Here is a 16856-nt window from a genome sequence, read left to right on the forward strand (position 1 = left end):
CCTCCCTCGACCTGCTGGCCACGCTCCTCTTAATGCACCTGATCTAAGGACTCACAAAAGGGGAGTGAACTGGATTGTAGGCGAACTGAGGAACCGGCTGTTTCTCTGCCTGTCTTGTATTTTATAAAATGCAAATCTGCGTGTTTGTATTAAAATAAATCCCCTCGCTTCAATGCCCTTGTGCCTCTGAAGGGAGGTGTGAGGAAGAGGGCTCACAGGTCTGGGGTGGTTGTTTGCATGAGGACGGTGGGATGTGGTGGCCAGGACAGCGAGGGGGGTCCCCGCCCTCCTGGAGGGTGTCAGAGGGGTCCCAGCCTGTGGGACCACCGTGAAGACCAGCAGAGTCACCACACTGCCCCATGGGTCTTGTCTCCACGGACTGGTGTCCATGCAGAGAGCAGAGCCAGGAGAGTTTGCAGCGGGTGCCATCTCTCAGCCTTATTTTAGTATCTTTCCTCCTTTCTTCCCTCCCTCAAATATTTGGGGCTCCCCAGCAGCCCTGCAGCAGCCACGAAATCAGAGCCTAAAGCTGTCATGTTCATATCACGTCTGCTTTCCTCTGGCCGTCACGGTGCCTTCATCCTTTGATGTTACATCCCGATCAGCGCCCTGCCTGTCAGAGAGGCTTTCTGGGGGCGATCCCTCATGGACCGGCATGGCAGGGATTTGCCGGATTGACTCGGTGCAGAGCCCGTCCCCAGCCGTTCTCCCAGGCACGGCGAGCCAGGCAGCCCTGCTAGGGATAAGCAGCTCCTCTCCAGACTGCGTAGGCCAATAATGCCACCAAACCCCAAAACGCTCATTTGTGGGTGAGCAAAGCTGATCTTGCCTCCATTGCTGCTCAGGCTCCGGGTGCGGTGGAGCTGGATGATGCCTGTTGGGCTCGCAGGGCTGCGCTGCAGAGGCTGGATGTGGTTCCTGTGTAGGGCAGGTGCTCCTGGCAGGAGGAAATTAGTGTGTCGGGTTGGGTTAATTAGTGGCATCGCCTGTTTTTGTACATGCACAGAAATGTGCATGTAATATGCATTCACACACATGCATATATGCATATAATGGACATGCATAACAGATGGCCAGCCTGCCTGGCCTCTCACACCCTGTAGCACCATGGGGTCTTGCTCCATGTGTTTGAGGGTCCCGGGGGCCTGCTCCCGAATTTACCCTCCCCTCCATCCGCTCTGCCTGGTGGGATATGCAAGTCCCATGGTGCGGAGCAGGCACTGCTTGCCACCAAGAGATCTTGCGGTCTCTTTAGCACAGCAAAGCATCACTTGGGTCGCTCTTGGGTACCTCCCTGGCTGCGATTTAAACCAAGTAAGAGGAAGAAGCTCTTTCCTGTGAAAGCTGCATCCCAGCGTCGTGCCCACATCTGGTTTGCTGGGCTTTGGTGATCCATGCAGCCCAGCTGCGAGGAACAGAGTCAGGGTATTTGGTATTTGGATTTTGGGTTTAAAATACTGAGCTTTCTGCTGGGGGCTCAGGGAAGGAGCAGTCTTGCAGGTCTCGTGTGGTTGCTCCTGCCTTTGTGTCAGTGGTTTGGCAGGACGCGCTCTGATGCCATCTGAGAACGCCCAGGTTGAATTCCTTTCAACTTCCCTGAGATGGGTCTGCCCCTTCAGCTGTGCGAGGGCTGCAAGCAGATCATAGCCCCTGGGGTAAGCTGCACCTTTGGGACCGGAGGCAGCCCTGGGACCCGCCTGTGGCCCCCCGCTGCCCTTCGCTCCCTCCCGTGCTCCCCCAGCAGCCCCCAGGTGTACCCTGGTACCCCAGAGGTGCTGCCTCTCCCCGATCTGAAGCACTCGAGCCTGATTTAAGCTCCTGTCGTATGTCTGGGATTGATCCCTCCCCACCCGATCTGGCTGGCCTCCCACCAGGGCAGGATTTGGGTTTGGTTTTTGTTTTTTTTTTTTTTCCCATGAGGAGCTCGGCAGTAACCTAGAGCATCGCATGCTGTTCTCCGCTTGGCTCTTCTCCTGCAATGCCCCAGAAGAAAGCGGGCTCATCTCTCAGATGGGATAATCCCACATGTGCTTATTCAACCCCTAAACCAGCTGGGAGAGCCCTGCCACCCCGGTGGCGTTTGCTGGACTTATGGCACACAAAGGGATAAGAGAGGGATGTACAAAGCATGTCACCATACTGCTGCCCCGGAGCTTCATGGGGTTGGGACATCATCAGCTCCTCGGTGTGTCCTGACGGCAAAGGAGAGACTGAAACCAGCCCCAGCCTCCTGCTCAAAGCGGGTGTATCTGGGTGCTTTTGTCATGTGGGTGCCCAATAACCATGGGCACCTGGAGGGGTAGCGCAAGGCGTGTGTTGGGCTGTGACCATTTTAAAGGATGTTCTTGCGGTCTCTTGTTAGTACTTGCCCACCACCAGGCATACTGAGCCAGCCGGGGTGAAGCTGAAGCACCTGCTGGAGCTCGAGACCCATCCTTGGCGTGGGGTGACTCCTCTGTGCAGCCTGCCCCGTGTCCTGGGGACACCTGAACTGGGACTTCTGGCCCATGCTGTCCCTCCTGTGGGCACAAGGCTGGGGCCAGCCTTTACCTGCCCCCAAATCTCCTTCTGGGCAAGGGAGGAAAGCTGCAGAAGCGGGTTTCCCTCTGCTCTGAGCTCCTGCCTGGGGCTGAAGCTCCCTCTGCAGGACTTCTGGAAGCCACAGCAGGAGCAGCTCGGAGAGCTGTGGCGTGCTGCTGCTGTCCTGCTGTTACCATCACCCTTAGGATGCTCAGAGGTGGGCTGAATCTCCAGGAAAGGCCACTCTTCGGGGTGCAAACCAAGATCTTTGGATCTTCTCTGGATCTTAGGATGCTGAATCTCCAGGAAAGGCCACTCTTCAGGGTGCAAACCAAGATCTTTGGATCTTCTCTGGACAAATTAGCGACGCACTCTTCCCCAGCGCTTCTCCTTTCCTGAGCCACACTGGGGAGCTTTCAGGATGGGAAGAGGTGGCATGAGGGGGTCGATCAGCCACAGGAGTTGTAGCCAAGGGCTCATTCCTCGAGCCCCAGGGGCTGATGAGCAGGAGGTACAGTGAGAAGAAGTTGCATTTTTATTTGGGGTTGTCAGTCTGGGACTGCCACGGCACCGTGGGTGGCTCTGGTGCAGGACAGAGACCGGAGGGACACTGAAGTGGCACGCGGAAGGGGAGTCTGCGGCGGCATTGCAAGTGGACCAGGATGAAGTTGAGAGCCTGGAAAAGCCATTTGCAAAGGTGCAAGCAGTGGTTCATTTTCTCTGCTTGCTCTGTGACATAAATCAGTGAAAGGAATCTCTGCTAACGAGCTAATGAGACGACACCTTCCCATCTGGAAACACTTAATACAGCAGATATAATCGCCTCGTTGATAATTATACACACAAAAATTTTTTAGCAACAGAGCCTTCTGGCTTTGCGTACGCAGGTACAGGTTTGTATAAAGAAAGGTGGTGATGCCCTTGCTCCAGTGATGGACCATCAGGACCCCGAGAAGTGATCGGCTTTTGGAAGCCAGGGGGGGTTTCAGCCTCTGCTTTTCTGCAGGGTGAAACCCTATCTCGCATCATGATCGAGGAGGAGATCTGCATATACATATATATATATATATACGGGCATCCAGTTGATGACTGTATGAAATGTCATTTTAACATTACAGCTTATTTTTCATTGCCTCCAGCCTGGTTTGGCCATCATTAACTTCAGGAGCCAGTTCCTCTCGCTGATCCTCTTTGTGCTGCTATCTGGGGTCTGCTTAGCTGCTTAGGGTAGGCAAGCAAGTGATAAGTAAGTAAAACCTCAGACAAGTAGGTCAGAGTTTTCCAAAACATTGCTGGGGTATGTCCTATTATGTTTTTTTTTCCCTTCAACTTGAAGTAGATTAACAAGCCAAAGCAAAGTGTTTGAACTTTCAGAGGGTGGCTGTTTGCCATGTTAGACCATTTTTGAGATACCTCAGTTTCAACTCCTGAGATCTCAAAAATTACACATAAGACCTTTTTTTTCTTTTCCCCCAATCATTTTTAAAGCGTAAAAAAGTTTAAATCTTACTGAAGGCCGACTTCGGCTTTGATATGGTCTTATGAGCAACCTCACCTGAAAGCTTGACAGTGTTCATTTCAGGATGGAGTCTGGCCCATTGAACCTGTCCCTGATGTGTGAAGCTCTACGTGCGTTAGGGAGAGCCAGATAGTTCAGCATCCAGGTGTGGGCAGCTGTTCCCTCCCAACACGCCTTTCCTTCGCCCACACCTTTGGATTCGAGAGCTCCCTGTGTGGATCATGTTAAAATTAATGTGGTGTTTCTCAGTGAGACTTTCAAAAAGGCATCCAGTGCAGCACAAGCTCTGTGGGTCTCACCAGGGACAAATGAATGGATGAGTTTAAAACCAAGTAAGTGATAAGACAACTGTTTCTGAGGGGGAAATCCAACACCCAAAAAAGAGGGAGAGATTTCTGCCAAGGAAAAGTAGAAGTGCCAGAGCATCTGGGAGTTGAGCTGGGACTTCGGTATCACCGTGCCTGTCCCTGGAGGACTCGCAGGTATGACCGACAGGCTCAGTACGAAGATAAACTGGTGTTTGGCCACTGTCTTAGCAAAACATTGAAATATGTTGCTAAGGCCTCAAAATTTGGGTGGGATTCAGTCGTTCCTCGCATGAAGAAGAGAAGACTGAGAGGGGATCTCATCAACGCATACAAATATCTTAAGGGCGGAAGTCAAGAGGACGGAAGCAGTCTGTTTGCAGTGGTGTCCAGCGACAGGACTAGGGGCAATGGATGCAAACTGAAACACGAGAGGTTTCAGTTGAATATGAGGAAGAACTTCTTCACTCTGAGGGTGGCAGAGCACTGGAACAGGCTGCCCAGGGAGGTTGTGGAGTCTCCTTCTCTGGAGGTATTCAAAGCCCGCCTGGATGAAGTCCTATGTAGCATGCTCTAGGTGAGCCTGCTTTAGCAGGGGGGTTGGACTAGATGATCTCCTGAGGTCCCTTCCAACCCTTACGATTCTGTGTGTGTGTCTGTGTGTGTATGTCCTGCCCACAGGCAGCTTGCGGCTGCCAGCAGGACCAGGGGGCGGTGGGCAGGCTGCAGGGGTGTTGGGCTGGCTTTGCACCCAGCCGGCACGAGCCGAGAGGCGTTTATAGGGTCAAACTCTGGGCTTGATGTCTTACATGCTGATTTGAAGCCGATTTTGCCAGTTCAGAGACATGCTTAAGTCTTTTCCTCTGCAGAAAGCCCCTCGGAGCTCCCTGGGGGCTGCAGAGCTCCGTGCGCGTCTTGAAGCCCGAGACAGCGGCTGGATGTTCCCCGTCCTTCACCCCGTCACTGCCCTCTTCTATGTCTGTATTTTATTTTTTTTTTAGGACTGCGGCTAAACTGCACTCTGTCACTTGGGACAAAGTGATGGGAGAGATGAAATGCAGCAAGGACCACGTTATTTTATGTGCAGATTACGTTGCTCACTATGCTTTTCTTTCTCGTTATTAGGAAATAGTGGATTGGTTCAACGCCATCCGGGCAGCGCGTTTTCATTACTTACAAGTGGCTTTCCCTGGAGCCAGTGACGTTGATGTGAGTGTTCTTGTGAAGTTTGGTTTTTTTTTTTTTCTCTCTCTTGCTCATTTTTAGCATCTTGTTACCAAGCTGGAAGGCTCGGAGAGCGCTCCAGCCTTAAGAGTATTTTACAGTTACTGGGCTGAAATTATTGTGGTGGGCTGTAGAGCCCACGTGCAGCAGCCGGTACCAGCACCCAGCCTTGGAAACTCAAAATGTGAGTCGTGCACGTGAGCAACACCAGCGCTGTCAAGCGTACAGAGGCCATAAGTGTCTTTCTCAAAGGTTGTTGCTATCATCCTAAAAGTTGAAACAAAGGCTGGAAGGTAGAAAAGATGAAGGCAAAAGCGTGTCAGTGCTGTATCCAAGCCTCTGGGATAAGTTCTTGTGTGCAGGTCGATGCAGCCTGTCTTATGAATCTTTGTCTTGTATTTTCCGGGAGCTGGGACTGCTAATTGCATTTCCTTTTGCTAATGTAATACTAGAGGCTGTATTAGTGCAAGCTGACTGTAAGTGCCTTGTTTTGCAATTGCTGTGTAACATCACTGGCTCTGGACTTTTGATGTTGTTGGTTACTCTGTTACCTCCTTGACATTGTAGATTTTGAAATCTAATTGCATTACCTGCCTTCCATTAATTACCGGGGAGGGGTGCAGTGGTGGTCCGAGGCTGGCTCTGGGCTGCAGGGTGGCTCTGTCCCACATCTGCCTGGCCACGCCAGGGGTCCATCAGAGCCAAAGCCTTCCCATCGGACACATGCACCAACATCAGCTGCCCCAGATCATCCTAATCCCTGAGGATAATGGGGCGGGGGAGAAAGAAGAACAGTCCCACAGCTGATGATCCCTGGCACGAGGGAATTCAGACCATTTTCTGATAAGAAGTTAAACTGGGCAAATATGAAAAACCGTTAAGAAGAGCCTCGTTAGCCAGCTATAGTACAGTCACTGTGCAGCGTATGCTTTCCTTAATCACTTCTCTCCCTCTCCATATCCTCTACTTCTGTTAAAGTTGGTTGGCACATCTGAATTGAATTGCCCCCAAAAAATCCCACAGACCTTAACGGACTTGCCGTTTGTCCAGCAGTTGGTGAGGGGGTTTATGGGGTCACCCCCTGACAGTGTTGGTGGGAGATAAGCTGTTTTACTTATCATCCCCTTCTGGTCAATTATTCTTTGGGGGAAAACAGAGTGTAACATTCAGCGAGGTTTAATTTACGAGCACAACCTCTCGGAGCGTTCAGCTTGGGGACGACTCTGCAGAGATTGCATTATGGACGCAAGGTAGCTCAGTCTGGGTGTTGCCATCGCATGCATCTAATTTATGGTTCCTTTTCCCTGCCAGAGAGATGAAAAGGTGTTAAATTTAAACAGGAGCCAGGTTAAATGCAGTAGAGAGGTATAAATTGCTCACACCACCCCAAGGATGCCCAGGCTGCCTCTGCAGCTCCCGGGGAGCGAGGCTCTCCGAAGGATGCTTCGGGGACCCATCGCCAGGGTGGAGGAACTTCTTTGAGCTGAGGGTGATGAGCTCCTCGCTTAGCAAAGTGTGCTCAGCTCCGTCCCAGGAGCCAAATGCTGCTACGAGCCAAATGCCTGGCTATGAATGCTGCAGGGCCCTTTGCTGCCCGCGACGAAGCATCCGAGGTGAAGATGCTGCTGCGGAGCAGCTGTGTGATTTCTTTGGGCTGTTATATTTTGGGGTGTCTGCCCTACAAGCAGATGCCTGCTCGACCAGAGCTGCTGTTGGGCAGGGTTAGGTGTTGCGGGAGAGTGTTTGGCAAGCGGAGCCATGAATAACCTGTTTAAATGAAAGGCAGGAGCAGGGGCAGGGAGGCAGAGCGGCGCGTGGCCAGGCTCATTGGCCCCATTTCTGGTGAGACTCGTCAGCTTTCACGAGGCTTTTAGAGGCATCTGCAAAGATCTCGCAGCTATGGGCTTGTCTTCACTAAGCAGTGTTAAAAATATCCCCGGCGCTGGTAGCCGTTGTCAGCAATATCTGCAGGAAGGGGGGGAGCACAGGCACCGTGTCTTAGTGGGGCTTTAAAGGCAAATTAGACTTTGGGGCTTGCGTGAGGAGCTCCCCCGCGTCTGGTGGAGGAGATGCATCACCACAGCTGACCGGTGAAGCGGGATTTGGCCTGGGGGCTTCTCCTGGAGGCTGGTTGCTTTGCTGACAAAGTGCTCAAAGATGCTTCGTGTTTCTGCACCTGCCTCTTCCGAGGGCTTTGGAGAAGTGGGACCGAAGCGTTCAGCCAGAGCTGTCTTGGGCGGACCTGGGGCCAGGGGCGAGCTCAGTGTGGGCTTTCCTGCCAGTGACCACGCAGCCCAACCCCTCACATCTGGTGGCCCCCCAGCTCCCTCCGTCTGATGCTGCTCTCTTTTCTTCTTTTTTGGTTGCTCCAGCTGGTGCCAAAGCTTTCTAGAAACTACCTGAAGGAAGGGTACATGGAGAAAACAGGGCCAAAGGTAGGATATAAAACATCTCTGCAGTCCCTCTAAACATGAGTCTTGCTCTGTGCGGGGCCGAGAAGCATCCGCTGGTGGCACAAACCCTCCCTCACCAGAGAGACAAAGCCTTAATGCCATGAATGCATTCATGCACATTTCCCACCTGGAAGCAAATGTTAAAAAATCCAGAACCACTTCACAGACCAACCACCCCCTCTCCCCTCTCACTGCCCATTCCTGCAAGCCCACCTGGTATAGCTGGCCCAGAGCTTGGCCGTGGTGGCTCGTGGTGGCCCAGAAGCTACCTGTCCCCAGTGCCCCCAGCCCATTGGGCTCCTCCGAGTCCCTCCATACTCCTGGGTCATGCCCAGTAGGCAAGGAGCTGTGCTGCTTCGGTGTGTAATCCGGCATTTTTTGACTTTTCAGCAAACGGAGGGATTCAAGAAGCGATGGTTCACCATGGATGACCGACGGCTCATGTATTTCAAAGATCCCCTGGTAAGACGAAGGTGCCTGGGCTGTCTGTTGGGAATTATCTGCAGCAATAATAATAATAATAACAACAACAATAGGAATAATAACCACAATAATAATATGCAGTGAAGCTCAGGCTGGTGGGAGAGCCAAGAGGGCACTGAACGGTCACTGCTAGGTGGATCTGCCTGGTGTCCAGCATGCAAGTAGCCCCATGCACAGATATATTCATCAAAAATGCTTTGGAAACCCCGTGCACCAGCTGCAGATTTTTCTGCAGCTGAATTTTGGATCCCTGGTGTTGGTCCCATATTGTGGGTGCCCCTGGGAGGAGCTGGAGTGAGGCTTCGTGGGGTGATCGGTGCTTTTGGTGTTTGGCTGCTGCACTTTGCTGCTGGGGCTTCTGGATGGTGCAGGATGTGCCGTGTCCTGGCTGCCCGGGATGCAGAGCTCCCGTTCGCAATCATGCCTGGCTCACCGCTCCGCTGTCTCCTAGGATGCCTTTGCTAGAGGGGAAGTTTTTATTGGGAGCAAGGAAAACAGCTACAAGGTCCTGGAAGGGCTCCCGCCATCAACACAGGGAAACCACTGGCAGCATGGGATAACCATCGTCACCCCAGATCGGAAATTCCTCTTCGCCTGCGAGACGGAGGATGACCAGCTGGAGTGGATTACAACTTTTCAGAAAGTTATAAGCCGGCCGATGCTGCCTCAGGAATACGCAGGTGTGTTTGCTGGCGAGGGCTGGAGGTCAGCCTCAGCCCATTTATTTGCTGTGTGTTAGAGGATGGGATGGATGGGAGAAGGATTGGGGATGCAGCGGCATCGCTTCCTCCTGTGCAGTGTGAGCGGGAGAGCCCTTCCCCGCCCGGGGAGGATGCAGAGGCTGCCCAAGCAGAGAGGGACTCACGTTGGAAGGAGGAAGATGGTATCCTGCCCTCTTCGTCACCTCTGGCGTGGTGTCCATGGTGCTGTAAGGACGATCCGACACTCAGTTGTAAGGATAACGGGAGCCAAGGAGCATCGGGCAAGAGAAGGACCATTTGCAGGGCGGGCTTGCACCAGGCTGTCACCGCCTGCCAGTGCTTGCCCTGATTTTAACTTTATTTTCTCTGTGTTTTTCTTCCAGTGGAAGCCCATTTCAAACATAAACCTTAGCTGGGACTGGCTGGGCAGACCTGAGGAGTGAGCTTCTGTTTACAACACAACGTGGTTTTATTTGAAATGTTAAAAATAATGAATAATAATAACAGTAATAATAATAATAATAATAATACTTCCCTTTCCCCTCATCATTCACTTGATCATGTTGGAAACCAAGAAGGGTGGCAGCGAAACGTCGGAGAAGATGCTGATCCAACCCGACATTCGGCTCTGTGACCGCTCTGTGGGATGCACCGTTGGGATGGGTGGTCCCTGCAACCGCGTCACCCCACACCCGCTGAAGGGGGTGTCCCACCCGGCTTCGGTGGGATGGCAAAGACTGTTGGTGGCATGTCTCGGGGGGAGATGGGGCTTTTCCCTGCGAGCTGGTCCATGCTGAGTGTCCCCGCAGCCCCGGCTCTCTGCCAGCCCTTTCCCCGGGGGGCTGTGAGCGCCTGAGCGGTGACGTCCTCATGGGACATGAAGCACCAACCTGGAAACACCCGGAATGGCGGTGTGTGAAATGGCTGAGCCTCCCGACGGCAGTGGGGTAAATGACAAGTAAATGACCTCCCCTGGGGAGCGGCGGTGGTGCTGTACCCAGGCTAGGGTCAGGCGGGATTTAGAAATAGAGGAAATGGGCATCCTTGGCCTTGTTACCTGCCTACGGAAGGGCACGGAGAAGGGGTGCTCCCTGCAGGCGGAGCAGCGTTGCCCTCCACCCCTGGGGGCCTGCAAGGGGAAGGGGGGCACCGAGCCGCAAGGCAGCTGTGCCAGTGCTCCCCAGGTTCCCATTTCATGGTTCGACGGTGTTCACCCCATTTCAGGAGCCTGGGGTGGGGTGGGGGTGTTGAGCTTTAAGTGCAGTTTTGCAGACAGGCACCATAAAAGCCCATCCTGGCCCCCTGGCAGGCGCATCCCTCCGGCCGACGGCACGTTGCTTCTCCAAACTGGTGGTTGCACTTTTTTTTTCCCCCCCCCTAATAATTTTCTGAATTTTTTTTGTTGGTATTTTTTTTTTTCTTGCCAAAAAAAAAAAAAAAAAAAAAAAAAAAAAAAAAAAAAAAAAAAAAAAAAAAAAAAAAAAGCTGCTTGAAGTGATGTTTCAGCGCTGTGTTGAGCACTGTAATTCCTGCAGTCTGGGCGGGCTGGGACCTGCACACCGTGTGCTGGATTTTTATCCCAAAATGAAATTTCCGGCATCTGCTGAAGTACCAGCCCCAGCCAGTGACCTGTCCGACGCGTTTCTTACGTTGGTGCGTGTAAATGAGAGCATCCCATCGGCTGTATGCATTCGTTCTGTCACTGGTAAGACAACTGTGGTACTAAATGTCATTCGAACCAATAAATTATTATGTCAGAGCGGTGGCTGTGTCATGCTGGGGCAGGGGAGGTGAGCTGGGGGTAAACAAATTACAAATGAAACCAAGTAGGTGAGGGTGCTGGCAGAGCCCTGGGGGGGTGTGGGACACCCACAAACCCATCCACCCCCCCCCCCCCCCCCCCCCCCCCCCCCGCGCCCCCAGCAGCCTGGGGGAGCGGGGAGGGCAGGGGCGCAGCTGCATGCCCGTGTGTGTCTGCTGGGTAAATACATTCCGTGTAAACCACACACATATATTTATTTATGTTATAGAACATTATGCTATAGGGCACTTCTTTGTGTGTACCGTGCACACTGTATATACCCCTTTTTTTTTTAATATTGCCGTATGCACACTCATACACAAAGGAGATCTGTTCTTTAGGACTACAGAAATAAATTCTATGGGAGTCATCAAACATTCACAGCCAGAACTACAAACTGCGCATAGTAGATGGCGCATAATACACACGTTTATGTGTATAGGGGCTGAATATAGCTCATATGAACACAGGCCTGTATATATAGTTATCATGAGCCATACATTTAATTTACAAATATATAGCTAAATGTATTTCATACACGCGTCTGTGTATAATAGAGGCATTTTTAGAATTTCAAATTTATAAAATATTTAATTGCATATTATATACACGTGCATGCTTTTTATGCAAGTATAAAGCATATATTTTATATTATAAATGTGAGAGAAATATATTGCATAAAACATATATATCCACATGCATATGTGTATGCATAACTATAGATATTTAAATTCTATTAGAAGTATTTAAAATGCATATTTTGCACAGACACTGTCACTCGGCACACCCAGGCATGTCAGGACATGCTGGGCTAGGCGTTTGTTTATGGCTAGCTGTAAGGAATCTTTGTGTGCGTGTATATAATTAAGATAATTGATATTATAAATTATATGCCATACAATTAATTATTATGTACACGAAAGGCTGTTTATGTATGTCTGCCTAGAGTTTGCTATTATTTTATACACACACACACGTTCTGGCTATAGGGCTGTGGGCACCCAGGCCCACCCCAGCCCTGTGGCACCAGCAGCCCCCCCAGGTCCCGGCCCTGAGCCAAGGGGAACACATGAACTCGCTTTTAGACCCAGACCGGGGGGCGGGGGGGGGCACTGCTGCCAGACAGCTCTGCCTCCCTGGAGCTGCCCCAGGCTGCAGCCAAAAGCAATGAGCTGCTGCAGCTCTGCAATGACGTGGCTCTTACCTGCTGCTGGCATCCCAGGTCATTTATTAAGGGTGGGGGGGGTGTTCTTCCCAAGCTGGCTGCAGAGCAAAGGAAGCCACACCCGCCCCAGACATGACCATACCCCACCAAAAAGATGCCTTTGCTGCACAGTGATAATGCTGCAGCACTGAGGTCAGGGTGACCCCTGGGGTGGGGGTGTGTGGAAAAAGCAAGGAAAGTAAGAGCTTTGCTCAGAAAACTCCTACAAAGCAGCGGTCTCATACATCCTGGTATAAAGTGTTTATTTGAGACTTCACAATTAACACAAAGTCTTCCTTTCACTGCCTTTTTCATACAGTCAATAAATTTGTATTAATCCCCCCCTCCCCCATGCATGATTGCTGTTTATTAATCTAAGCCTTTTTATTTTCATCGTGAAAAAATAAAGCGTTTCCCCACCCTTTCATCTGTTCACGGTACCACTGACATCCACTGTGCTGCATTAAAGAGGAGGAGATGTAGACTGGCTATGCCTACCACTGGGGGTGAAGTTACTCCATTACTTATTGATTTATTCTTTTTTTTTTTTACAGAAAGTGTTAAATGAATCAATCGATCACCCAAGAAAAATAAATATATCAAAGAACCAAAAGTTCTGCAGTATCCCTTTTCTTTACAGCTGCAGTTCAAACGCATACGGTGCCCGCGGCAAATAATTTCATTCACTGCACGCCGTCACCTTTACATATGGTTGTGAACTTACTTACACTGAAAAAGAATCTGTTCCAAAGGAGTAGACCCACGAGCCAAATTTTTATACCTAGGCAAGAGAGAGATCCACATGGAAGCCAATTACCTACATTCCACTGATTGGCTTTTACTCGAGAGCAATTCAATCTTGTGCTTTTCAGGATGTATCGGCTAAACACGCGCCTGAGCCAGACCTCAGGGAGAGCGAAAGGCAGTGCGAATGGCACGCATGCTACTCACCGCCGTGGAAGCAAGTTCTTGGTGTCAATGTCTCTTGGATGTGCATCTCAAGTTATGCTGCTTGGCTCGTCTCGCAGTACATTTGGCACCAGCCTCGCAAATAAATTAATTCAATTGATCACCCTGCCCTTTGAGATCTTCCTTGGAGGTGGCAGAGGTCAAAGAGGCTTTCTCGTAACAAAGATGGTATTGGGTAGGCCGTGAAGTACAAGACCCATATTTATGCTTTATTGAATTACTGTGCAAAAGGGAATACTGCATCAGAAACCGTAGAAGATTACGTTTTAATCAAAGTCACCAGCCGCTGTATCGGAAACCTGCTAACAATTGCTCCGATTGGTTCGTTTGGCTACTTTTTGTTGGTTTCTTTCTTTTTTTTTTTTACATAAATAATATAGACCGAACATTATAAACATTTCAGCAACCATTTCTAAAAGACCAGAGGAGCCCTTTTAGGCACCAAGAAACCACTGCAGGATTCAAATTCCAAAACTGTCTTTGGAGTCATTGAATCATCAGATTTACACGGCACCCAATGACAACAACATTCAGTCGAGCTCGATAGGACTGCTATCTTCCTGACCCTCTTCTGTGTCATCATCTTCTCCAGTTCCCATCAGACTATTTAAAAGATTTCCTAGAATAAAATACAGGACAGTCAAAACTGCTAGTTCCACATTCTCATCTCAAACACTATTCTCCCACCATCCTGTGAGGGTACAGATTTCAGTAATGGAAAAAAAAACTTTTTTTTTTCTTTTTTTTTGGAATTAAAGAAGTCTCAGCAGGACATTGGTATTCCCATGCTGGTTTCCATTAAGAATTTATTGAGTGGGGAAGCAGTATTTTGATACTGTTCCTTCTCTAAGAGTACACTGGAAAAAACCCCACTGAAGTCACATACTTGTGTACTATAGTTGTGGCATGAGAGGAAAGAAAAAAACCCAACCAAATGAGGAAAGGCACACCTCCAGCCATGAAACTGGCAAAAAACCAACAATGGTCTGCATCACACTATAAAGAACTTGTTCAAGGTATTTATGCGTTCTCCCTGTTTTACTCAATTTAAAGATGCCTGAATTACTGAAAAGCTGTTATTTCCATATGGGATCTATGATGCTCATGCTTTTCATCAAACTTCAGGTATCAGTGAATTGACATTTGCAGGTAAAGCTTCAATTCAGTTTACAAAGAGAAGCTTAGTTCTCAAGGAAAAACATTTGATTTTACAAAAGTAATCCAGTTCAATTTGCTCCCATTTTATGAAAGAGCCAGGAAATGGGGGCTGAATTTCTCTATTCCCTTTCATTTCTTGTCGAAGGGCAGTACTAATTTCAGTATTTTACATCAGGACTGGTTAGATCCCTACTGTAGTCCCAGACTTGGCTTAGAAGAAAATCAGCCACTAAAGTCTGAGGAAATTAAGCTCTAACACAGACAAGATTTTTACTCACATTTGGAAGTTATACCGTAATGTCAAAAATTAGCCCTAAGAGTAATTTACATGCTTCTCCCCTTCTCAAAGACGAAAAGTCTACTAGCGTCACCAAATTAATTTCACATGCAACCAATTAATCTTGTAATCTACAGTAGTGACTGTTTCTAGAGGTTATGAAAAAAATCGATATATTTGTTCGAACAAATTAATCTGTGTTCAGCACAGCCATTTTATGTAAGCCACTGCTCTGAAAAGACTGGCGATATCTATAAACAATTGTCGGCATAAACCTTACCTAGTAATCCTCCGTAGGACGATGTCTGCTTGGGCGGAACACCAAAGAAAAGCTGTCCTATTCTATCTAGGTACTGAAACGACACAAAATGGAGAACAATGTCAGCTACTTCCTCTACAGGTGGAAATACTATGGGCAGCAGTCACACCACACCAGCTAGACCACTGACTCCTACAAGTCACAAACCAGGAGACAACCAGCTATTATTTAACTAATTCTGTAGCTTAAATCCTGTTTACAACTATGGGTAACTCACCTCATTATACATGGGGTCTCTTTTCAGTGAAGGTTGATACTGTTCGCACAATACTGTAAATACTGTTAGTTTTCCTCTAGAAAGGAAACAACCAAACATGTAATCTCAGTAACAACTGAAAAGGAAACCAAGAACAACATGAGAAAAATCAGACTGTACCCATCAACTGCCAGTAGCAGAAACCAGATGAAGTTTAGCAGTGGCTGAACAAAGGGCGGACCCTTTTCTATTGAAGGATGTTTCTGCGTGTATGTCGTAAAAACAACTGATGCGCTGGTCTTATTTTTTAAGCAGAGAAATCTGCAAAAGGAAACAGAACAGGGCGAGTTAAAAATAAAAGGCAGAGAAGTAGTTTTACATGCAGAAAGAAAAAGGGAAGCCAAAAGCTCAACAATCTCAACTTCAGTTGTGCATAGAAGCCATCTCAGGATTAAATTGATGCCAAAACCTAACAGGTAGAGATGTATATCTTTGCTAATGGTTTGGCTGTCAACTGAGGAAGGGGAAAATCACTACTAGAATACATTGTGGAATAAGCAGGTTGGGAGAGAGAATTGACATTCAATATTAATAGAGTGAGTTTAACCAAGATCTAAGCAGATTGCATGTGGGACAGTTACTAAAAGAGGGCATCACTTAAATCAAAATGTGGAAAGACTGGTCACCACGTAATTCAGATTAACCATAATACCGCATTTGCTGGTCCACAGCTTACTATGCTGAGGTAAAAACTGAATTAAAGACCTCTCTCCTGGCCCCATCCACTCCCAAACACATCTCCTTTCAGTATGTATCTGCCAGCATCTAACAACTCTGCCATTCTTTTTCCACTACCTCAAAGTAATGCGGCATCAAGGACTGCTAATAAGTTTGACACACGTGTCTAAAAGTCTCATAATAAAGCTACACTCTGACCTCCCAAGCCCTTTGTCACCAGATCGATTTCCCAAATGGATCTTTGCTCTTTCCCAAATCTTTGCTCAGGTCCAGTTAATTCAACTGGCAGTCTCTGCAAGTCCCATAGGCCTAACAAGAGACTTCAACTGGGACAAATGCTGTCAGCAAGCACAGGGAAGGCTGCCACGAGCAGTCTCATTTTTGGTCACAGGCTGGCCTCCAACCCTGTACCTTCACACGCGCAAGGGCATTAGGCTCTTTTGCCTTACTGCTGAGCAAGGAACTGCAATTATTTTCATTAGAGTCTAAACTGCTGTGTAAGAGGATTTAGTACAGTATTTGAGATATAGGCCAGTAAAGGATGCAGTAGTCGTGCTGTATAAATACTGCAAAAATAATCTCTCTTACTCGTAACTTCTCCCCAAAATTTCCCCCCCCCTCCAGAACAAAGCCCCATAAAATAGTTTGAGAGTCCTGCATATACTGGATTTTTCATAAAGGATTTTCTACCACTCAAAATCACTGCAATCTGTATCAACCAGCTATGGAAAGCAGGACAAATCTGACATGACAGCTCCCTGCTGCCAAAAGAGAGACAGACTTGCTCTCACCTCCTCCCTCTCCCCCAACACCTACTCTCTCCCTGACTCCCTGCTGCACAGTCCTGTCTCTACCTCCTCCTCAGACTCCTCCATGCGCTGCTTCCCCTGACTGCAAGAGAGCCATCAGCTGATTAAACACAGTAAAATTGGCTTTGTCCACCTTAATTGCACATGAGCTCTGCAAATGCACTTAATAGCTTGCATTCC

General features: G+C 48.9%; 2 protein-coding genes across 6 annotated transcripts in view; one reads left to right on the forward strand and one right to left on the reverse strand.

The window, feature by feature from the left end:
• ADAP1 (ArfGAP with dual PH domains 1) overlaps window positions 1-10341 on the forward strand; it is a 53463-nt gene extending 43122 nt beyond the window's left edge. Inside the window, exons 6-10 of the mRNA XM_009641820.2 lie at window positions 5470-5553; window positions 7941-8003; window positions 8412-8483; window positions 8956-9184; window positions 9589-10341. Of these exons, the coding sequence (XP_009640115.2) occupies window positions 5470-5553; window positions 7941-8003; window positions 8412-8483; window positions 8956-9184; window positions 9589-9617 (477 nt within the window). The 3' untranslated portion in view covers window positions 9618-10341. The remainder of the gene's footprint in view (window positions 1-5469; window positions 5554-7940; window positions 8004-8411; window positions 8484-8955; window positions 9185-9588) is intronic.
• Window positions 10342-12463: 2122 nt separating this feature from the next.
• The window catches only part of GET4 (guided entry of tail-anchored proteins factor 4), a 14031-nt gene continuing 9638 nt past the window's right edge, over window positions 12464-16856 (reverse strand). For 3 of the 5 annotated variants that reach the window (XM_035897214.1, XM_035897213.1, XM_009641822.2), the window contains 2 exons: window positions 14895-14967; window positions 12464-13798 (listed from right to left, as the gene is read on the reverse strand). In XM_035897214.1, coding sequence (XP_035753107.1) covers window positions 13710-13798; window positions 14895-14967 — 162 coding nt within the window. In that variant the 3' untranslated portion in view covers window positions 12464-13709. Of the gene's footprint in view, window positions 13799-14894; window positions 14968-14997; window positions 15151-16856 lie in introns of those variants that run through there. The other 2 variants (XR_004842397.1, XM_035897215.1) reach the window with 2 other exon arrangements.

This window comes from Egretta garzetta, unplaced genomic scaffold (assembly GCF_000687185.1).
Source record: "Egretta garzetta isolate BGI_Z169 unplaced genomic scaffold, ASM68718v1 scaffold57, whole genome shotgun sequence".
In the NCBI taxonomy this organism is placed as follows: domain Eukaryota; kingdom Metazoa; phylum Chordata; class Aves; order Pelecaniformes; family Ardeidae; genus Egretta; species Egretta garzetta.